Source organism: Paroedura picta, chromosome 2 (genome assembly GCF_049243985.1).
Source record: "Paroedura picta isolate Pp20150507F chromosome 2, Ppicta_v3.0, whole genome shotgun sequence".
Classification (NCBI taxonomy): domain Eukaryota; kingdom Metazoa; phylum Chordata; class Lepidosauria; order Squamata; family Gekkonidae; genus Paroedura; species Paroedura picta.
The window spans coordinates 143548292-143572176 of NC_135370.1; the positions used below are offsets into that span (position 1 = coordinate 143548292).

Below are 23885 nucleotides of genomic sequence, written 5' to 3' on the forward strand. Positions count from 1 at the left end.
TGGCTGCTTGTCCATCACAATGTGGCAGCTACCAGTTATCCCCCCCCCCCCAAAAGCCAGGTTTGGCTGATCCTCCATCTGGGAGGCGGAGGTATCCTTGTAAGGGACTGAGCCACTGCCCAGTATGGTACTACCTTCTTGCCACATACACATGCCCAGCTAGCCTTGCCTGTAGGAGCCTTCATTGTCATGCCATTCTGAGTGCATGTGAGGGGAAAGGGGGAAGTGGGTGCAGGCTCCTGGGCTGCATGTGCTGGATGCCTTCCCACTTGTCAGTGTCTGGTTGCTCCTTTGGTGTGAATTGCCAGAGGTGGAGCATCTATAGGGGCTCTGGAATGAAACAGTCCAACAACAAGGAGTTTGCTCTGTGCTTAGGTGTAAGCAATAAATCCCCCCTCTTTGGTGCTTAGTACCTCTCTGATACTTGGGGAGGGAATGGTAATGACTGGGGAAGGGAATGGCAAACCACCCTGTATTGAGTCTGTCAAGAAAACGCCAGAGGGCATCACCCCAAAGGTCAGACATGACCAGGTGCTTGCAGAGGGGATACCTTTACCTTTACCTTTACCCTCTCTGTGCATTTCCCACAACTAGGATGCAATGCAACGAACACTAAGAGTGCAAGTTGGAGACCTCAGAGACAGAGTCCTGTGCTGCCCACCCTGTTGTTTGACCTATGGGGCATCCTGGTTTAGGTTTCTGTAATTTTGCACTGTTGTACAAGTTTTGTGAATAATGTTACTCAAAATGTGAGTTAGGAGACATATGTTTATGGGCAGTAGTTAGCGAGAGCGGGTAATGAGCAGAGAATCTGATTTACTATCTAATACGAGATAATTAACCCCTTATGAACTTGAGGCAGACAACATATATCAAATGAAATAAGCAATAATAGACAAAAAAGAATTAAGTGGACTTTAGACTAACATAGAGTGAGCACACTAACACACCAACAAGAGAAAATAAGCAATAGAAATGAATAGAGTCAGGGAAATGGGTCAATAGAAAGTATATTTACCAATCTAGGCCTGAGAGTGAAGAGGCGGAGACAGAGACGGGACGACACAACTGACTAATGATTGATGGGCAACCTGGATGGATCCAAGGGAGCTTGGCTTGCCAAAAAGGGGATTTTTAAATACCCCCTTGAAGGGTAGCTATGCTGGGAACAGCCCATACACAGTATGGGTTGGCCCAGAACCAAGACAAAAGGATGATTGCTCTAGAGCCAATCTAGAATCTGAATAGAGGAAACTGCCACTTGGCAGAGTGGCAAGGATGATTTCATGGATAAAGACCACGAAAATAAGTAAGGGAGGAATGAGGCAAAATATTCTGTTCACCATTGTTTGGCAACCCAAAGGAAGGGGGAGCAAAGTTACCCTGTCAGGTGGAGGGTTGATCAATCGTCACTGCAGATGTCCAGGCTACACTTAGTTACTGTATCAGGCTGAAGTGGCCTGGTCAGGCATGGTGTCTGGTCACGCATGGTGTCTGGCTGACCGAGTGCATGGAATCTGGCTTGCCTAAGACTAGATCAAGTGTGAGTGTCATTGGTAGTTGTGCACAGAGTGCCAGTCGGATGAGGAGGTTTGCCACTACTGTTAACAATAATTATGGCAATTTTTTATTGAGCCACTGTGTTTCACCAGCAGTACTATGGAATCCAGGTAGGACATGGAACTGAATGTGATCACTTAGTTCTTGACTATACTTACAGGATGAACTTCAACTTTCTTTTTTAAAGAGCTGAATTAAACATAATGCCTGCTAAGCTGTGGTATAGCATCAGAGATACTGCAGTGATAGCAGTGGGACCACATTGCTGTCTCTTTCAGGTTCTACTAAAATTTTCATATTCTGCAGAAAGAAACCCTAGCAGAAGCCCAATTTAATCCAGTGCAGTCCCAAAAATAGCTCAGCCAGTTCCAGATTTGTGGTGGCCCTCAGCAAAATGCTTTCTGGTGGCACCTCAGGAAGTGTGATCTTCTCCTTCTCTACAACTCCTGCTTCCTTGGTCCTGAAAAAACCCACTTCCTTGTCTTTAGGGCTCCAGTTCAGACAGTCAACAAGGTTGTAGCTTCCTAGGGGAAGAGGACAGAAGAGCAAGTTTAAGGACTAGGAACTGCTACTCATCTCGGTTTGCATCATAAGCAAAGGGACAGGGGCCTGGCAAGAACAGAAGGCAAGGAAGCAGCTGCAGCCCTTCTGCAGAAAGAGAATGGGTCTTCCTTCTGTTGTCTGCCAGTGGGTTCCTTGAAGATGGCAACTTTGTTGATCCTGAATCTCCAGCTACTGAGGTTGGAAGACCAGAAGGAACTGCTACTCAGGAGAACAAATAGTGATGCTAACCTCACAAGAAGAAAGGCTCCTTCCCAAATTTTTCAGCTATTTGGGCACTGGAGAAATGGCTTTTTGGAGGTTGGTGGTGGGCCTTCCAGGAGTGATGAACATCTGGGAGTCTTTGCAGAAGTGGAAGGTTTCCTCACAGAAGCCTTGACAGCTGTTCAACTGTACTAATCCTGAAGCTTGTGCTGAGAAATATTCCTGAGCTGTGCTGGAATTCTGAGATATTTGATTTGTGATGGAACATATAAGATGTTTGTGTGTGCAGTTGTGTAAAGAACTGTTAAGGGACTGAAATACATGCCACAAAGCTAGCTAGATTCCGACTGTAATCCTAAACCCATCTGCATGGTAACGAGTCCCTCTGAATTCAGAAAAGGTTAATTTTACCTGAAAAGACATAGAATTGGCATTTCTTATCTTGTTGAAGGACTATCTGAACTGAATTCCAGCTCCGTTTACCTAATAGGTAAGGAATTTCTTAGCACATGGATTTAATGTGAGGCAGACCATAAGTGAATACATCAGGGATTAGTGTTGACAGGAAATTAGATAGGGCTTGGAGATGTTCTGGAATTACAACTGATCTTCACGCTACAAAGTGGAGAAGACTTTAGCCTTGGACAAGACTTTAGAGAAAGACCAACAAGATTTTGGGGGCATAAGCTTTTGAGAGTCAAAGCTACCATTATCTGTTATAAGTAGGAGTGGCAGTTCCTGAGCCCTTATTTCCCAATCAGAAGGTTGCACAGAAGGGAGTCAGGATGCAAAAGTATAATGCAAAATGTAACCAGATTGACTACAGCAGGAGAGAAATGGGGCGACAAATCAGCATCTCTAGTGAGATAATTATACTATGTCCCTAAACAGACCAGGATCCATGTGTGTGTGGGTGTGCATGTGTGCGTGCATCTATTGTTCTGAATTTGTGAATGAACTCAAATTTAGCAGCCTTGCACTGTAGTTTCCCTTGAAGCTTCTGGACTCAAATTTTGCTCTTCTACTGCAGATCAACACAGCTGCCCAACTGAAAAAGAAATTCAACACAAAGTTCCTCAGTCTAAAGTTTCTCTGGTGCTAGACACACATATGAGCATTTTGTTGGCCAGATGTGGCCCAGATCTGATCCACAGCTTCCTTTTTTGGTCTGATCCTGCCATATTACGGGCTGGGATTTTGGTTCTATCCCTGTGGTAGCCTTGGGGTGCTCCTGTGGGGATTAGGTTTTACCCAGGGGAGGTCTTGGTCACCTTGGCTAAAATCTTGTCCACTCTCCCAGTATGCCTTGCCCTGACTGGGAAAATAACCCTGAATTTTTGCCCCTTTCCCAGTTTTGTCTCAGTCCCTGGGCTTGGAGAGATTTTATGCTCCCAATGTTGTGAGGGGTGTGGGAATGTAGTGGCTGGAAGCTGTGACTGGGAACCTGTCCAGAGTGCTAAATTTGTGTACCTGAGGGGAAGAGGTGAGCCCATGAGGGCATTTGGCTTCCAGTAAGCATCTATTGTCACATAACATATTTTATATTATTCTATAGTCATAAAGTTATGTAAGGTTCAATAGTTTGTTTTATAATCATAGTACATCATATTCACATTAATGTTTCAGTAGCACTATATAGCAATACATTTTAGTAGCCTTAAGTCTTTAGAGTTAGGAACCCTGGTTGGTTGCGGTAAACATTCTTGGAACATACACACACCTGGTGTTGTCCTAGCATTAAATTCCATCAGAGAGTTGTTATGGAAAGCACAGGGCCTTTTCTCACAACACAAGCCAGTGTTTAGACTATGTTCCCTGGGAATGTGATAGAGCACTGGGATAGCTCCCATGGAAATTAGAGGTGGTCCCTACTGGTGGAATCCAACCCATGTGCCACCCATTTAGTGAGGTAATAATGATATTTACACCTGTCAAATGATGATGTGAATAGGCCTGGATGGAAAGGTATTTAGTACGGTGAATGTTATTGTATTTTGTCTTCATCAATTTTCATGTCATGAATTGCAGATGTCACCATTCTGTTAATTCCTAAATAAAATTTCATTTTTGAAGTTTGAGATGGGTCAGTCGTCGTCTCTGACAGACTGTAAGACAGTTGAAGGAACTGCCTGCCAAATGAAGCCAGTATGATGATATTGCATCTTGGATGATTACGTACAGGTTATGGATACAGAAAGACTGGAATGTGGGACCTTGTCATACCATGTTACTGAGATTTTATCTTAGTTAGGAATCCTGGTTTTTAGAAAAGTGGAGGGAAACTACTTGCCCCCTAAAATAGTGCCAGCCTTGGTTTGATGTTGTTACATATGATCCATGCTGGAAAAGTACCAGGGGTTGGATTCAGGTGGGTATCCATGTTGGTCTGAAGTAGTAGAACAAAATTTGAGTCAAACGGCATCTTTCAGACAAATAACGTTTTATTCAAGGTGTGAGCTTTCATATGCATGCACACTTCCCCAGACAATGAGACCGGAATCATTAGAGTAGAGATATAAAGAGAGAGTAAATTAGTAGCAAATTAGTAAACAGCATCGCGACAATTATTCAGTAGGATAATGAAGATCGGATAGTTCCTTACCATAGCGATCCCCAACCTGTGGGCTGCGGACCACATGTGGTCCTTCGACTAATTGTAGGTGGGCCCCGAAGGACGCCTTCTCCCCCACGCCCTTTACAAAACACTTCGGGTGTCATTGTCTCCCCTCACTCCCAGATGGGGCTATCTCGTTGCAGAGAAACAAGCTCAGGGTTCCCATTGATTTGTCATTGTCATGAGTTAAAATTTCCATGAAAATAAAATGTTCCTTATGTTCATTGTTGTGGCGTGTCTGTATCTTATTTTGAAGGGATGTTTAAACATTACCATAGTGATCAGAGAGCGTTAGGGCAGTGGTTGATAGTAGGCCACCAGGCCTCAGTAAAAGGCGTTGAGTGGTCCCCGGTGAGTGGTCCCCGGTGATAAAAAGATTGGGGACCACTGCCTTACCTGAATAACAAAATCAGTCCTTTGAGTTCAATTGTCATGCACAAAAACATAGGGGGAATAAAAATGTTAAGGTTAGTGATTAATGGCAGATGCTTTCCCAGTTGTGGAAAGAAGTAATTAAAAGAGACTTATTGCTAGTCCCATCCATCTCCACCCTAGTATGGAAGCCCTGCTGTGTTTGTTCTTTAGATTCTAAATTACATTACATACTTACTTATATCACATTAAAGTCCCATTGTCCCATTGTTCCATTTCTATATATGTTGAAAGAGGTTAGAATTTGTGGTAAGATAAGAAACCAATATCCCTGTTGAGTCCTGGGAATTCCATTATTTTGAGTGTTGTAATAACTTGTATCTCTGCAACTGGATCATTTTTGTCAAAAGTAGAGCTGTTACCACCTGCTCTGCTCTCTTCACAATCCCGTGGATTAGACTGTTGATGGCAGATGTCTTGTTGCCCTGACTGGATGTCCTGGGCTAGCCTGATATTTTCAGATCTCACAAGCCAAGCAGGGTTGGTTCTGATTAGTACTTGAATGGGAGACCACCAAAGATGTCCAGGATTGTTACACAGATGCAGGCAATGTCAGACCACCTCTGCAAGTCTCTTCCCTTCAAAACCCTACAGGGTTGCCATTAGTCAGCAACACAGCAGAGTATATGAGAAGCACAATGAGGGTTAAGGGACAGCTTTGGACCTGTTTTGAGCTTCTTATCGAAGACCCAAAATACTTTGATTTAAGCTTCTTAAATTGAAGCAGCAACCACACCCCTCCTAGAAACAATACTGAATAGCTTGAAGTCATGATGTAAAATTCTGCAATTTAACTAAGGATGTGCTTTTTAAAACTCTGACATCAACAGTGCAGATCTGTATTCCAGTGCTTTATAGCAGAGCTGCCTAAATTAGTTAGACATTTTCCACTGATAAATAAAGGCCAGACACCTGCATGGCAACACTTTAGTATACTCAGTATATTAAATGCGCCTTGAGTGTCCATGAGGAAAGGATACAATGAAACAAAATGAATAAATAAATAATAAGCCAGAAGAACAGGAAGATATTAATTTTATGTCCTTGTCAAGAGAACAGGCCACACAGACCTGTCTGGACTCAAAATCAGACAACCAGCAGTCACATCTGTGCCACTTCTCTAGTCACCATTTATACTGATGTGGCTAGATGAGGAGAAGTTGGACTCTTAACAATATGGAAATGGCTATCCCCACAGATAATATTTCCAGACAGCCCTTCTGTGTAGCAATCTGAATGATGAAGCAAATACAGTCATAGAAAGCAGTGTTGTTATATCAGGCTGACTCACTATTTGCTCTTTGGGACTAATGGGAAAACAACAGCCATGTCTGGCTTTAGGAGAAATGTTATATCTCAAATATTTATGTTTCCCGACACAGTCACATATTTGAAAACTGACTCAGTACCAGGGCCCTCAATGAGTTTGCATCAAGAACTGAAGAGGCTGAGTAATTTGCATATAGCTTGGCATGAAAGTTTCAAGCCAGTGTCTGTGACTGTGAGAAGGGACTTGTACTAACAAGGGACTCTTTTTTTAAGGCAATGTCTACAAGTGGAGGCAAAATTTTGCCCCCAAAGGGGTGGGAATTTCTAGATTTTCTTTGTTGCATGGTAAGGTTGTTATTCCCATTGGATTCATCAAAGGGAGTTATGGGGAATTATGAATATTGCAAGACGCTGGGTAATGCAAGAGCTTTCTACCAATTTTACAGGGTCCTTTTCCTGGGAGAAACCCTTCTAAAATAATGATTTTGGGGAAATATTGGGATACATTCAAAACTCACACACCAGTAAAAACATACAGGTTCGCAAGGAATGAAAGGGAAAGATGGAGGAAGACTGGGTAATATTTACCTGATCCAGAAGAGCAGCAGGAGGTAAAAGGAGGTCCAGAGTGGCAGCTTGTAGTGCAGGCTGGGTTTCATGGAATAGGAGATGGTAGGTTTCTGGCCTCAAAAGGGTCTATAGTGTGTTAATTGTGATTCAGACTCTGACAATGAAATTGTGATGGGATTATTGGGAAATTTGATGTTTCAGATGGTCTTAAGGCATTGGCCGGACTTGCATACTGGCCGGGAGGGGCTGCCAGGGGTGACAGACCCTTTTGTGTCACTAGAACCTTAATGGATTTCCTTGAAAGATTTCCAGAAATATGATTACAACAGGAAAGAACATACAGGTAAAAACAATACAGGGTCATTAAGGGGATAAGCCCTTGAGCCAAGTGTTGTTGCAATCCTTTGTCCCTGATGCTTGGGTGGGGGAAAAGTTTATATTGGCCCTCCCTTTTGTGCAGATAATTGCAGCCTACCTGTGACAGACAAAATTTATTTGCTTGAGACTTAACACAGAAAAGTCTTGCCTTGACTATATCTTGCTTAGAGTGCAACAGAAATAAGATGGAGGTGTGCAGCTGCAGTACCCCACTGGCAAAGGGAAGGGCTTTTTCTTTTAACATCGATTGTTATATTTATTGACGTTCTCTAGTTTCCAGTCCCCTTATGCAGCTTATCTTTGTAACCAACACTTTACTCCTTTAATTAAGGGCTTCTCATTTATCCTAGGAATGGGTTTGTTGTTCCGGTTAACTTGTGTGGGTGTTAAAAGTCACAGTACACACACATTTATACCCAAATTAGCATAGTGTAATATTTCCCATCCCACAACTTAATCTTTACGCCTCAATGGTTTGCAAATCATAGATGGTAGTTGTGCCCTTGACTTTAAAGGAGGGTTAAATAAGGAAAGTGTCAGTGGGCAGATAATCTTTTGAAGACACAAATAGTTGGATCTGAGAGATTACCATGTACTGATTTACCAGTCAAAGAAATTAACTTCTTACCCACATTGTACCTGCTAACTTTTACCCACAATGGAATTCTTTTTCAGTCTGCTAGAAGTCTAAGAATTTATACGAAATACATATTGTTAAAATTGTAGTGTCTTTTCAATTATTTTTATTTCTTGTACTCTAAGCAAGTTTCTGAAAACATTCTCATTTTCTTTTTAATAAATTGAAATGCATTGAACTTACACCTTCCTGTTTTCATGTTCACCTATTCTTAACATTACAGAAGAAGACTTGATTCTTATATGCCACTTTACCCAAAGGAGTCCCAAATCAGCTTACAAGAGAGCCAGTTTGGTGTAGTGGTTAGGAGTGCGGACTTCTAATCTGGCATGCCAGGTTCGATTCTGCACTCCCCCACATGCAGCCAGCTGGGTGACCTTGGGCTCGCCACGGCACTGATAAAACTGTTCTGACCTAGCAGTGATATCGGCGCTCTCTCAGCCTCACCCACCTCACAGGGTGTCTGTTGTGGGGAGAGGAAAGGGAAGGCGACTGTAAGCCGCTTTGAGCCTCCTTCGGGTAGGGAAAAGCGGCATATAAGAACCAACTCTTCTTCTTCTTCTTCAATTGCCTTCCCATCCTCTCCCTACAACAGATACCCTGTGAGGTAGGTGGGGTTGAGAGGGCTCTGTCAGAACTGTTTGGTAAGAACAGCTTTAACAGGACTGTGACTGGCCCAAGGTCATGCAGCTGACTGCGTGTGGAGGAGTGGGGAACCAAACCTAGTTCTCCAGATTATAAATTGTCACTCCTAACTACTATACCAAGCTGGCTAGATAGGGAGGACAGTTAGGTTTAGATCGAAGCTCCTCCTTTCTACATTCCCACATGCCACACTGTTCCCTCAGAAGTGACTTTTCAGGGGAAACAGAAAGCTGCATTGCAAAGTAGGTCAGCAGTGGAATAGGGTCCCTAAGGAGGTAGTGAGCTCCCCCTCATTGTCAGTCTTCAAGCAAAGGTTGGATACACACTTTTCTTGGATGCTTTAGGATGCTTAGGGCTGATCATGCGTTGGGCAGGGGGTTGGACTAGATGGCCTGTATGGCCCCTTCCAACTCTATGATTCTATGATTCTATGATTCTATGATTCTATGATTCCATGATTCTATGAAAGTGGGAGGAAGGAACATATTTTCTGTGAACAACTGTCAACATCGATTTTACAGGTCCATCCCTATTCTTCTTCCCCTCCCCAACAGTTTTAAAATTTAACCATCACTAGCAATGAGATCATAGTAGCCCCCCCCCCCCATAAGGAAACAGTGGCAAGTCCTTCAGAGATTCTTGGGTAGTCTGAGATTTCTAGATCTGCTTCTGAACGGATGTGGCTGCTACTTCAGGTCAGGCTACAATAATCTTTAAACTCCACTGATGTGCAAACTTTCTTTCTTCCTTTCTTCCTTTCTTCCTTTCTTCCTTCCTATCCTGCCACTCTCCATCACTCGATTTAATTTTTGCTAAGAATTATCATTATGGGTTTTTTCCCAGTCACATTCCCATACTTTCTTTTTACTTTTCCATCCTTTAATTGCACAAGCAACATGTCGTGTTTAGATTGTGATGGGGTTGCAAACCTTCAGGTAGGGCCTGAATTAATCCCAGAATTACAACACTGTCAGGGGCTCCTGGGAATTGTAGTCCGTGGACATCTGGAGGGCCACAGTTTGACTACCCCTGCCCCAGATGATCTATGAATGGATTGTGGCGTGGGAACCACAACCGCAGAGAGCTATTTAAAGCAAGGATATCATGCGGGGAGGCCTCAGTGCTTTGTACTTCCTTACTTCACTATTCCACCTGCCCACCCATCTCATCCATTTGACCTTGACATGAGTGTACTGCTCAGGACTTTTTCTCCCTCTCTGCTGACTGGGCCACTATGAAAACAAATCCTCCTTCCTGTTTTTGGGCATGTGCCCATATGCTGAAAAAGGAACCCCAGGAAGTTTGGATATAATGAAGAAATGCTGCAGAGAGAATGGATAAGCTGAGAAATGGCCAGATGCAAGAGAGAGTGCAGAGTAAGAGGGTGTATCGTGTTCTCTTTCTCCTCCTTCACTTCTTGTGAGCATGCCAGAATGCAGCAAAATAACTGCAGGCTGATCCAAGCTCAAGGACTTCTTGCCCTGTTGTTCTGTTGGTTAAATAAAAACGAGTGCTTTCATTAGATATATAGATACAGAAATATAAGCAATGCTTTTGAACTTGCTTTTTGCGGGAAAGTGCATGTTTTATTAGTAAAATTGCAAACAATGTTAGAAATTAATTGTTAATAAATTAGCAGATTCCTATCTCCTGCCCTTTTCTGAAGGGGGGAAATGTATATGTCATTTCTGTTTTTTTTTTAAATATATGTCTCTTCTGAACAGAAAAAGGGCTTAAAGTGGCTTTACTAGTCAAGTGTGTGTGCATGTCTGTGTATAACACTGCCTAAGGATTGCTGGGTGTGAATAGGAGGGGCTTTGTAGGATACCAGTCCCCAGGTGGGATCTGGGGAGTCCCAGGTTTTACAGCTCATCTTCAGGTGACAGAGATCAGTTCCCCTGAAGAAAATGACTGCTTGGGCAGATGGACTCCATAGCATTGTACTCCACTGAGGTCCCACTCTGCCCCTAATCCCACCCATTCTTAGTTCTACCACCAAAGTCTCCAAACCCTTAGCAATGCATCAGCTAACCCATGTCTTAGTAATAGTCTACCAGTAACTGGGCACAGACCTAATTTCCCCCCATACCCTTTGCAGCTAGTGAATATCCCCCAAATACTGTGAGTTGATGATGATGATGTCATCTGTTCAGTCATGTCCAAACCTTGGCGATTTTATAGGAAAGCTTCCACCACGCATCTCTATCAATGACCACTTGGTTCATCGTCATCGTGTCAAGCCAGCAGATCCTTTGACGATCTGATCATGCCATGCATTATGCATCCAAAGTAAGTGAGGTTTAGCCGTAATATCTTGCCTTCTAATGATATAGTGAGTTATTTTCTGGATTATCCAATAACAAAAGCATATGGCATCTTGGATGGTTTTCCCTTAGGGAGTTCTTATCCAGAACTGCGAACTGGTCACATCAGATATTGTTCAAATCCATGCATCTACATCATGCCAAGGTTAGCCAGCCAACCTCCAGGTGGGGCCTGGAGTTCTCTCAGAACTGATCTCCAGACTGCAGAGACCACATAGAGCAGGTTTTCTCAACTAGGGTTTTGTGAAACCCTGGGGTTTCTTGAGTATCCTGCAAGGGTTTCCTGAATTTTTAATATATTTTTTAAAATTCTTAAACATTTATCAAGTGATATGGCCACATCCCAGCAGCCGGCTCAAGGTTGACTCAGCCTTCCATCCTTCCGAGGTCGGTAAAATGAGTACCCAGCTTGCTGGGGGGTAAACGGTCATGACTGGGGAAGGCACTGGCAAACCACCCCGTATTGAGTCTGCCATGAAAACGCTGGAGGGCGTCACCCCAAGGGTCAGACATGACTCGGTGCTTGCACAGGGGATACCTTTACCTTTACCTTTTTATGGCCACATGTGGTCATGTTGACCCACTCCCCTTCCTAAAATGGCTAATGATGGGCTGAGGAGGTGGGAAAGGGAGGAGCTCAGGTGAGTGTGTACACAGCTATGGTTCCCTACCATATTCTGCATGATCACACCACTTCTGGGTTGCTGAAAGCCTGAAGAATGTTGAGGAAGGCTGCTTTAGAGGGTAGACTCTATGGTATTATAACCATCTGAGCTCCCTCCCTTTTACAAATTCTGCCTTCTCCAGACTTGACCCCCAAATATCCAGGAATTTCTCAGAGCTGGCAACCTTATGCCAAATACCCGCTCTTCTGTATATCTATGCTGCCCTATCTGGCCACACCCAGTGGCAACTGGGGGAAGATGCCTGGGCTGCAGAGCCCCGCTGGAGTCCACACCAGAGTCAGGTCAAAGTCCAGGCTGATTCAAAGCAAACAGAGTTAGGAGCTAGGCAAAGAGTAGTTGAGGGAAAGCCAAGGTCATAGTCCAGAGAAACATGTAGTCACCAAATCCAGTCCAATTGCCAAGTGCGTAGTCCAAAAGCCGTTTGCCAGAAGTCTCAGGAGTTCACAGAGACAAGGAATCTGAGCCGGCCGGGAGGGTTTCTGCATAGATTGGATCTATGCTGAGGAGCCACTGCTGTCTTGCCTAAAAGCAGCCCAGCTAATTGGCTGCACCTGGTGCATCCTCTCCAGGAGCTTTCCCAGCTGGGCCCCATCTGCTCTGACAGTATGCCTGCAGCCTTTGGCTCCTTTGGCGTTCAGCAAACACCACTCTTCTGCGCCCTCTGTGTCCTTCAGGCGAACTGTCCAGGCTGGAGTGCATTTTCTGTTGCTCCAATGATGCCTCTTGGGAAGAGCCTGGCTGACTTGTGCTGTTTTCCCCTGCTGCATATTCAGAGCCCCCTCTCTCTTCTGACAGAGCTGGGCGATCTATAGCAGCTGGCTCAGCAGCAGGCCCAGGTTCTGTGGCAACTCCTTGGAGATGGGAGGTGACAGTGAGGGCATGACAATATCTATATTGTTTGGTTATGGATAGGAAAAAATGGGTACTAATGGACAATCGGCTATAGGAAGAAATGTCCTCAGGAGAAAACAACTTTTTTATTTGGCTAAGGAGCTGGTTTAGGAATTTGGGACACAGGACTTATGCGGCTTTAGAACTAGGAACTTGCAGCTGCTGAGCCTGAAAATTTGCAGAGGAGCCGGTTATTTGGATGACTCCATAAATTTCCACCGCTCCATCCTGCAAAGTAGATTGACTTTACAGAAGCTGTCAGTGACCACCTTCTTTGAAAAAAGCAGAAGACAAAACAAGGCTCATATATGGAACTTGCAAATAATATAAGTAATGTCTGGCCACCTTTGGTCTTTACCACGGAGGTTCAAAACAGCTTGCTTTCCCGAATCTTGAAATATTGAGCATTAAAAGCACTCTAAGATATCGCACAATAAAGGTAGGGTCACTCTGGATCAATCCTTCATGCTGCAGAAGGAAAATTTAAATCGCCCAAAATCAAAACGGAAATCGCATTCTGTGTAGACAGCAGGGACTAAATCGATCTGGGATTGGAATAAAAGCTCCGTGAAGTTTACACCTAGGACTGCAGCCTCAACATACTGTACTTTATCTCACAAATAACACAATAACACAATAACAAATAACACAGAAACCGAGACAGTGACATTGTTAATAGCTGCTATGCAAAAAAGTAAGGTTTGCCTTGCAATTGTATAACAGCACCCTCTAGTGTTTCTACAAAGAAAATCATTTGTACTAGATTTTTCCAGCTGCTTTTTCCTAGCTGACATTTGCTAGACTAACCTCATAAATGCTTCATCTAGTGCTATATCAGTATGTTGCCTATATGCTGCAAAACAATCATGATTTCATTTTATTTCTATTTATCTTGATGGTTCTGCATTCAAATCCAGACTAATACTGGAACTAGCCTGGTTTTGCGACTTTCATCCTAAACCCCTTGGGAGCTTCTGCTGATTGAGGGCAAAAGGTGTGACCTTGTTCTGAACTCGTAAGTTATACCCAATCAACCTGCTCAGCTAAGAGTGATTTGTTCCTGTTTGTAGAACAGGAAAGCTCCACAGATTTTTAGAATGGAAGCGGTGGAGAGAGTGCAGCAGCAAGGAAAGGGGTGTGCCAGGGCTGGATTTACATGAAAAGAGGCTCTAGGCTATTCCACTTATGTGGCCCTTTCGCCTCCCATTTTTAAGTTTGTAATTTACATGAGAGATAATAAAATAATAAAATACATCATTACTGTGATAAAGGTAAAGGTATCCCCTATGAAAGCACCGAGTCATGTCTGACCCTTGGGGTGACGCCCTCTAGCGTTTTCTTGGCAGACTCAATACGGGGTGGTTTGCCAGTGCCTTCCCCAGTCATTACCGTTTACCCCCCAGCAAGCTGGGTACTCATTTTACCGACCTCGGAAGGATGGAAGGCTGAGTCAACCTTGAGCCGGCTGCTGGGATCAAACTGGCAGAGCTTTCAGACTGCATGTTTGCTGCCTTACCATTCTGTACCACAAGAGGCTCTACTGTGATATATATCAATATGTTAAATGAAACATGTTGTTATTGGTACTAACCTTTATAAAAAATGTGGAATATAGGCCCCTCTTGATCTTGAGGCCCTAGGCTGAAGCCTAGTTAGTCTATAGGAAAATCCGGCCCTGGGTGTGCCAAAATGGCTCAAAATGGCGTGGCAAAAAACTCCAATTGCATACATTCGCACAGTGAACAGCCCTGAATTAGACTCCGTTAAGGCCTTCTTGAAAAGATGAAATCAGATTTTCTGGGGATTCCTTTGCTGTAGTGCAAGTGAGGGAGCAATTCGGGCGTGTGCCTGAAGAAGCAACTGCCATTTTGAGTCATTTGGGAATGCCCCTCTCCTCATCACTGTTCTCCTTCCCCCTCTTTTCCCCCTCCCTCCTCTGTTACAAAAAATCTACCTTTTAAAAAAGGGGGGGGGGTGAATGTGTTTCAACACTCTTAAGTTTTTTTAAAGCAGCATTGTATTTTTACACAGCAGCTTTATTTATTTATTTATTCGTTATATTTATATACTGCCCTCCCCTCGTGGCTCAAGATGGCATACCGAAAACTTGAATATCATAATACAGGTAAAAACATGGTTCAATAATAACAGCCGGATAACAACAGTTGGAACAGTAATATTTGGTGATAATGACTTTTTCTTTATAATGTTATAACGTTATAACCTAGGGTTTAAAAAAATACATTTAGGACACTGGGGGGGGGGGAAAGGGGAGGTGAAAGGGGCACAGAAGGGTGGGGTTAAGGAGCACAACAAAAACAAAGGAGCAAGCAGGCACCATTTTGCGAAACCCCACATTTTTTGAAAAGGGGAAGGGAGCAAAGCATGACAGGAGGCTGCCTCCATTGGACTCAATAGGGAAAGTATATCACAAATTTCAGCCTGGAAAATAAGGGGAGGAAAGTCCAAATGCAGAAATGCTAGCTTTGACTCGTAGCATCCAAAGTAAATCCAAAATGAGGCTAAAACAACGTATGTCTCCTAATGTGGAAACGGCTCCAGCAAGCTTCCATGGCAGAACAGAGATTCAGACCTGAGCCTCTGAGATCCTAGAGCAACTCTCTAACGACTACATCAAACTGGCTCCCCTAGTGTGTCAGTTTTTATCCGAGAGCCATTTTGGTGTAGTGGTTAGGAGTGTGGACTTCTAATCTGGTGAGCCGGGTTTGATTCCGCACTCCCCAACATGCAGCCATCTGGATGACCTTGGGCTCATCACGGCACTGATAAAGCTGTTCTGACTGAGCAGTGATATCAGGGCTCTCTCAGCCTCACCCACCTCACAGGGTGTCTGTTGTGGGGAGAGGAAAGGGAAGGCAATTGTAAGCCGCTTTGAGACTCCTCATATATAAGAACCAACTCTTATTCTTATTCTTAGTTCCTGACTTACTGACTTCAGCCACTAGCTTGTGCCTCTGCTCACAGACTGGGGCCTTATGCATATTCCTGTATAAAATTATCCTTCCTGGGAAGTAATGGGAGAGATATAAGTATACATTGTAGTGATTGTTTTGGGGTCAAATAGCTCCTTGCTACAAAATGTCAATGGCAGCTGTGAAAAGACATACTGTGAAGCCAGGCCAAGCAATTCATTGTGTTGTTCATGATCTTTCTCCCCCTTTTACATTAGCTGCAAATGACTAGGTGCTTTAAATTGTACACAAAATCAAATAGTTTGTTCTCAGGAGCCCTGTTTCGTAGCAACTGGGATGGTCTGAGAAGGACAGCTGAATAATTTGATCTACAAAGCTTAAAGGTCATGAATATAGGATGCAACAGCTGTTTTTCTGCAGAACATTTAGAATGATGTAACCATATTGCCTAAAAATGCCTGGCATGTACCTGTCACATTAAGCCAAATTGGGTGGGAGGAAAAAAGTTTGAGCCATCCTCCCCCATCCTTTCTTTTAAAAAAGCCCCAGACTTGAGAGCAATTCTTGATTAAATCCTTAAGGTAGAAACTAAACTGTGATCTCTGCCTCACTGTTTAATCTCTCAGAAATATAAGAACTGAAACTTCAAAAAATGAAATTGTTTTGAAATAGCCTTACAGAGCTAACTTTGTGCTTTATTAAAAAGGGATGCCGAAAATAATACAGCAGAGGAGTCTGGCTTCACTTAATCAATTACAACTTACATGTGAAATGTCAGCTCAGATCTTCTAGCGATAACAGTAGAGTTCAAAAAGCATGCCACAGAGCTTGAAAGTTATAGCTGAGATCTGTTCTTTGATCTGTTATTTTTCATGAAAGCTTCTTTCTCAACAAAATAATAAAGTGGGACCATAGAAATTCTGGATCGCTCTTCTGATGATAATATTAGACTTGCTGGCACCAGGTTTCTAGTAGCTGTTGTGCATAAATGGAAGATATTTCCTATCAAGGGAGTAGATAATAATCAAACTCTGAAAGAAATGATTGGGTTTCTGAAAGAATCTGGGTTTAAGTGGCAGTAATGAAAGCCCAAAGGCACAATTCATTAGCATTTCATTTATCCAAAATGTTTTTCAATGCTCATTCAGTTTGGTTGCAAATCCTAGAGATAATTTCAACATTATCTGTAGGAACAACAAATAGTAATAAAATTTTACTATGCACCGTATGTCAGCATGGAGTCTCTGTAATATACATATATTTAGGAGAATCATGAAAAGGCCTAATATTGACTGAATACATTAGTTCTAATATTATAGCTTATAATTAATTTTAAGTTGCCAGAGTCCAGTATCTTATCTGTGATAGTGCGCACATAGTGGAGGATTGGGAGATTCTTTGAACATCCCTCCCTCCTGTACCTTCTGAGGTCACACTTGTGGGCTTCTACCCATTTATTCCCCTCACCAGTGTGGGCTGGTGTTGAAGAGTGTCAGACTAATGTCTGGAAAACTCAGCTTTGAATCCTTACTTGTGCCCTGGAAGCTCTCCCGGTGACCTTGGGCCAGTCACAAACTGTCAGGGTTGTTGTGAGGGTAAAATGAAGGAGAGGATGTAAGTTGCTTTGGGTCCCCATTGAGGAGAAAGATAGGGTATAAATAAAGTGACCAGATTGTCCCACTTTTGGACAGACATCTGGGGGCACCTGGCAAATTGTAATTATGTTGAAATTAAATATACATACATATATATATATATATATATATATATATATATATATATATATATATTACAATACTATTTTTGTATTTTATGCATTCTATGAAACTTTTTGTTGCTCCATATAGACCAAAGGGTCAGATAATGACTCGGTGCTTGCACAGGGTATCCCCTTTACCTTTACCTAAGAAGACTTGATGTAAATGCATCATAGGATCCACCCCATGGCATTTCTGTGATATCTATTCATTTTTTAATATATGTGTTCAGTATAGGTTTAGGGCTGCCAGCTCTGGATTGAGAAATACCTGGAGATTTTTAGAATGAAACTTGAGGTGGGCAGTATTTGGGAAGGGGGGGGGGACTTTGATGAGGTATAATGCCAGGGTCCATCTTCCAAAGGGAGCATTTTCTCCAGGTGAATTGATCCTGTCACCTGGAGATCATTTGTAATCCCAGGATATCTCCACTCACTACCTGAAGGTTGGCTACCATAAGCAAGTATAGACACTGCCAGGCTATAAAGCACTGTCCTTTTCATAAAAAGCCAACAGCATCCAATGGGAATTGCCCCCAAACTTCTCCAGCTTGGTGTAGTGGTTAGGAGTGTGGACTTCTAATCTGGCGAGCCAGGTTTGATTCCCCGCTCCCCAACATGCAGCCAGATGGGTGACCTTGGGCTCACCGCAGCACTGATAAAGCTGTTCTGATTGAGCAGTAAGATCAGAGCTCTCTCGGCCTCACCCACATCCCAGGGTGTCTGTTGTGGGGAGATGAATGGGAAGACAATTGTAAGCCACTTTGGGTAGAGAAAGCGGCATATAAGAACCAACTCTTCTTCTTCTTCTTCTTCTTCTTCTTCTTCTTCTTCTTCTTCTTCTTCTTCTTCTTCTTCTTCTTCTTCTTCTTCTTCTTCTTCTTCTTCAAGCCAGCAGCATACTCTCCAGTCCTAATAGGGGTGTTCATCCAATTGAACAATAGAGTTCACCATTCCTTTTATGGTCCTTCAGGGAGATAGGGAACATTGGAACCAGCTGAAAGAGAAAATGTAATGGATTTCTTACAAGGAAAAAACCAACTTCATACAAGTCTGAAACCATGCTGTTCCTAAGAAAGTGAAGACATTTCTCATAAGAAGCTAATTTTTGATAAACTGAATAATAAATTAAGCTATTAAATATATTTTAAGCCTATTAATCAACCCAGTATTATACAAATTAGTCACACCTGATGCCTAATTGAGCTCCTGTAGATGCCACAGAATTCTGAAACATGCATATGATTTGAAAAAGCACATGAATCAGCCATATTGAATATTCAGATTAAATTTATTCTGTATCATTTTCTGTCTGTGCACCCATTTTCTCAGGTGTAAACTAATTGTAGGGAGAGGATAAAGGAACTGGAAGTGAGTGGCCCTATTCATGTGTAAAAAGGAGGTGTCCAGAAAAATCTGGAAAGTTAAATCACAGAATCGGAAGGGGCCATACAGGCCATGTAGTCCAACCCCCTGCTCAATGCAGGATCAGCCCTAAGCATCCTAAAGCATCCAAGAAAAATGTGTATCCAACCTTTGCTTGAAGACTTCCAGTGAGGGGGAGCTCACCACCTCCTTAGGCAGCCTATTCCACTGCTGAACTACTCTGACTATGGGAGTTAGAATCCCTTGAATAGAATAAGGCATTGTTTTTGCATGCACAGTTACTGTTCAGCAACTGGAGTTGGGTCAAACTCTTGCTGCTATAGCAGCAGTGACTGTGGCAGCATCAGAACTTGGAAGTAGTTGGCAAGCCCAGGAGCTGCTAGCAAGCCCAGCTGTGGCAGCAGTTGAGTCTAGAAGCTACCAGCAGGCCTGGCAATGGCTCTGGTGAAGCCTGGGAGCTGCTCTGAGCCCAGTGATGGAGCATCAGGGCCACTCAGGGCCTGGCCATGGAGGAAGTGGAGGCCAGGAGCTGCTAGTGGGCCTGGCTGTGTCTCTGGTGGAGCCTGAGAGCTGCTCCAAGCTCAGCTGCAGTGCCAACAGAGCCTAAGAGTCACTCCAGGCCCAGCCAATGCAGTGGGCTCAGAGCAACTGCCAGAGACTACCACTGCCATGGCTGGACTCCAAGGGAGTTGTGCCAGATGGAAATCAGAGGAATGGGAAGCCACTCATAAAAGGGATACCAGCATTGTGCAAATTATAGTGGTCGCATATGATGCCAGCAGTTGACACAAATACAGTAGCGTCTTCACCTGACCCCCTCCTGGACATAAGCATTGCCACCGATGTTCTTTTGAGCTGTCACATGGAAATGTTTAGTTGGTACTAATTAGTCCTTAGCTTAGTGAATTGACCCTTAAGAGAGAAGTCATTTTTCCTGAGGCTGTAGGCGTCTCAGCCAATTCAGATTTTATCAGACATTTACCTTCGCTCACTGTATGTTAACTGAACATCAGTTCAGGATTACCAGGCCCTAGTATAGGTGAAAGAGGGGATGCTGTCAAGCACACCAAGAATCCTGAAGGCCAGATCATGAGGCCTATTTGTTTGAAATCAGCTTCCTACTGATAGCTGACCTTTCTACCTGTTATGGCGTTTAGAACACCTGGTGGATTAAGACCCAAGTGTGTATCTTCCCATTTATTTTATCCACAGCTAGAACTTTACCATGAGACATGGAGACGTACAGTTTGACACACCTAATCCATGTGGTATTTCAATACTTTGTGGCAAGGAAGGGGATAAATAAATATTAAAAGGTAAAGGTAAAGGTAAAGGTATCCCCTGTGCAAGCACCGAGTCATGTCTGACCCTTGGGGTGACGCCCTCTAGAGTTTTCATGGCAGACTCAGTATGGGGTGATTTGCCAGTGCCTTCCCCAGTCATTACCGTTTACCCCCCAGCAGCAAGCTGGGTACTCATTTTACCGACCTCGGAAGGATGGAAGGCTGAGTCAACCTTGAGCCGGCTGCTGGGATCAAACTCCCAGCCTCATGGGCAGAGGTTCAGACTGCATGTCTGCTGTCTTACCACTCTGCGCCACAAGAGGCTCTAAAAATAAATATTATCAAAAAACAATTTTGGGTAGTGTTCCTTATGGTAAATGTTAACAGGGATGAAAGCCCTTATCTGAAAGGTACAACCTGAAGACTGAGAAAACAATATGGGGCTGGGAAGACTACCTGAGGCTGTACACGCTGCAGATTTTAGAGATGCAGAAGTTGCATGGGCAGAAGGGTCAAATAGTGGGACAGTTATAGCCCATATAATTTATACCTGATGTGCAGATGGCCATAATAAGTATGGAAGCTTTCACCTAATGACTGTAAGACATACTCAGGAAGCAGGGTTGTTTTGTGCCCGATACTGTACTGGGTATTTGAATTTCTTAATAGACAAAGAATATGATTAATGCAAAACCAGATGATAGTTTGAGGAGAACTGGATTTGCCAAGCAGATGAAATGAGATTTCCACTATATAACATGTACATGTGACAATGAAAAAACCAGGAGCAAGGATGACAAGTTCTCTTCTATCCTGCAACTTCAGTGAACCTACAAGTAAACTACTTCTTCTCTTCCTCCCTGTCCTCATCCCTGCTGCATGATGCTCCGCCTTTCACCAAAGCAGTGGCACAACTGGAGTTCAAAGTGAGAAGTTACAGTGAATGCATGTATAATCTGTGTATGGGGTAGATCTGATAGTTCTTTATACTTGTATTGAGTAAGTCTTATGCTGCTTCCAAAGCACATACAGCTGAATGCATGGCTGAACTGCCACATTTCTATTTCTAGTCCCTGCTTTCATTTGTAAATTAAATGTGCATTGGATCATTCTTACAAGCTGATGTATGCATGTACATGCAGGTTGGACATGCATTCACTGTAACATGTGAACGGGAAAAAAATACAGCTTTTATTTTATCCTTGCAGCAATTTAGGACATGACAAATGGCATTTACATGTATCCCTCGTTCTGCAAAACTATAAAACGTTTAGGTTCACTGACCCTTATTGAGTCTGATTTTTGAAATTCAGCACAGTACTATATACCAGTAAGCCAATACTCACTAGCAGTGTTCATTTAATATTTATTTGGTATTCTGTGAGTCACTGCGGTAGGGAAGCTGAAACTACTGTTCATAAACTTTTCCAATCTCATGATCTGTTGTGTCCTGAAAGCTGGACAGTGCCTAATTTTAACTTTCCAAATCTTCCATGTCATTGTATGTTTCAAAGAGCTGCAGCCAAATTATGTGTAAGTTTGTGAGAAGTTTCACTGTCATAGGATTTATTCCAAAGTGTTTAGGATTGCAGCCTAAATCATTTGTAGGAGGGAAGTAGAAAGAGGGAGAAATAAAGCTTTTTTACTGCCCATAAATATATCAAAATTCAAAACCTCTATCGGCTTTGTACTGTAACCAAGAGACCAACTTATATTAGATTCCCTTTTGCCATCTCGGTCACAGCTAACATTCTACTGGAACTTATGTCAGTGACTAAAATAACCCAACTAATTTCAAACGCCAAGTGTCTTAGTGAGTTGCCAGTCAGAGAACTACATGAGTAAGAAAACTGTAGCTCAGAATCTCCAGGACAAGGCAAACAGGCCTAGACCTCATCTCAAGAATAGCACGGCTCTGCTGCAGCTTTTAAAAACATTGTTTGGTCTCATTAAACATTTGTTCCCTGCAATGCAAAAGCAGTTGCCCAACAACTGAAAATGGATCTGCCAGCAAGTTGCCTGGATTTTATATCAGTATGTTGTCTGAGTTACTAGCTCAAAGTAACCAGTTTGACTGAGAAGGGGGGAAAGAAGGGGCTGTTAATCATCTGCCAAATCGATGAATGAAAACCACCCGTCCAAAACAATCAAGGTAGGCCATGCTCTGGTGGGAAACAATGAACAAAACATGGGATTGGGAAGAAAACTTGGGATTGTGTGATTTGAAACCTGAATTCATTCTTGTCTGTATCTTTTCTTGTGAAGGGCTCTGAATAGTTACGTTGGAAAAGGTCCTTTATTTGTTTGCATGCTACATATTCTGTCAGGGAAGACTGGATACTAATTATTGCATATTTATACTATCTTGTTGAAGGTGGGCTTTTCATTCTTTCTGATATAATATCTGGTATACCACACTTTTGGGATAATTGATATCAACCTTGATCATTTGCATGATTATATTATTTGAAAGAAAGAATATTGTACATCCTGTTTGTTTTCTGGGTGCAAAACCATAATTTTCATCTTTTTGATCTTTAGCAAAAAGTTTAAGTGGCATCCCTTAGCGGTTTTTAAAACTCAACACGATCCTTTATATAAGTGAAAAATAATACACATTTTGTAGACAGTGCCACTGTTCTATTTATAGTTCATAGTATGATTAAAAATAGAGTTTAGATTATTACATTGCTTTGGCTGAAAGATTTGGCTGGTATTGTGAAGTATCACATTTAGTATGGCTTAATAAACCTTTGGTAAAAAGAATAGGACATTATTATATGAAAAGATATCTTTACAGGCTCATCCAGATCCCATCTTTGTTAATCAGATGACTATCCAATTGGAACAACTATTGGATGAGACATTTCAAATATTATTGTTAATACTAATAATAGCCCAGACTGAGGCTAGTTGAGGAAGAAGAGTTGGTTTTTATATCCCACTTTTCACTACCCAAAGGAGTCTCAAAGAGGACCATACATGCCTTACCTTCCTCTTCCCACAACAGACACCCTGTGAGGTAGGTGGGACTGAGCGAGCTCTGACAGGACTGCTCTGTGAGAACAGAACTATCAGGACTATGACTAACCCAAGGTCACCCAGCTGGCTTCATGTGAAGGAATCAAACCCGGCTCACCAGATTAGAAGCCACCACTCTTAACTAAGCTGGTTCTTGAAACTATGTTCCATAAGTTTTCACTCTTAATTTATTTTGTAGTGAGGGCATGTGAAGGTTATTCTTTGGATTTATTATAGCTTCTGTAGTTCCCCCTTTTCTCCACATATTTACTCTCCACAATTTGGGGAAAGCAGTGGTTTTATCATTTGTTTGAGAATTCTTCATGTCTTCAGTTAAATACAGAATTAAGAGTATAACCTTAATAACACATACTATGGAGTAATTCTCACAGCAGTCAGTGGAAATTTTAAGTAAAAATGAATAGGATCTGAGTAAAGTAATTTAGATGTGGATGGAAACCCATCCCAATTTTGGGAGGGAGGAAAAAGGAAACTATTTGCTGGCTCAGCTTATTTTTCATATGATTTACAATTAGGGTGACCAGACCTGTGAGTGGCGGTGGGGGTGCCTTGCCACCAGGCCTCACCACCTCACTGCAGACCAGCTGGCTGGCAGCTGGAACTTACCTGGAAAAGATCAAGGCCCAGTCAAGGCCCAGTGATGTGTCAGTGTCACTTCTGACATGACCAGGAGATGATATCATCATGTTGTGGCATTGGGGCAATGCTCTGGTA

The 23885-nt window shown here is 42.7% G+C and overlaps 1 protein-coding gene across 4 annotated transcripts in view; it reads left to right on the forward strand.

Annotated features, from left to right (window-relative positions):
- Positions 1-23885, forward strand: part of AKAP6 (A-kinase anchoring protein 6) — a 320657-nt gene that overhangs the window by 51136 nt on the left and 245636 nt on the right. The window contains exon 1 of one of the 4 annotated variants that reach the window (XM_077323055.1): positions 21940-22281. The exons of the other annotated variants lie outside the window; for them this stretch is intronic. Within the exon in view, the coding sequence (XP_077179170.1) occupies positions 22249-22281 (33 nt within the window). The 5' untranslated portion in view covers positions 21940-22248. Of the gene's footprint in view, positions 1-21939; positions 22282-23885 lie in introns of those variants that run through there. 4 annotated transcript variants of the gene reach the window in all.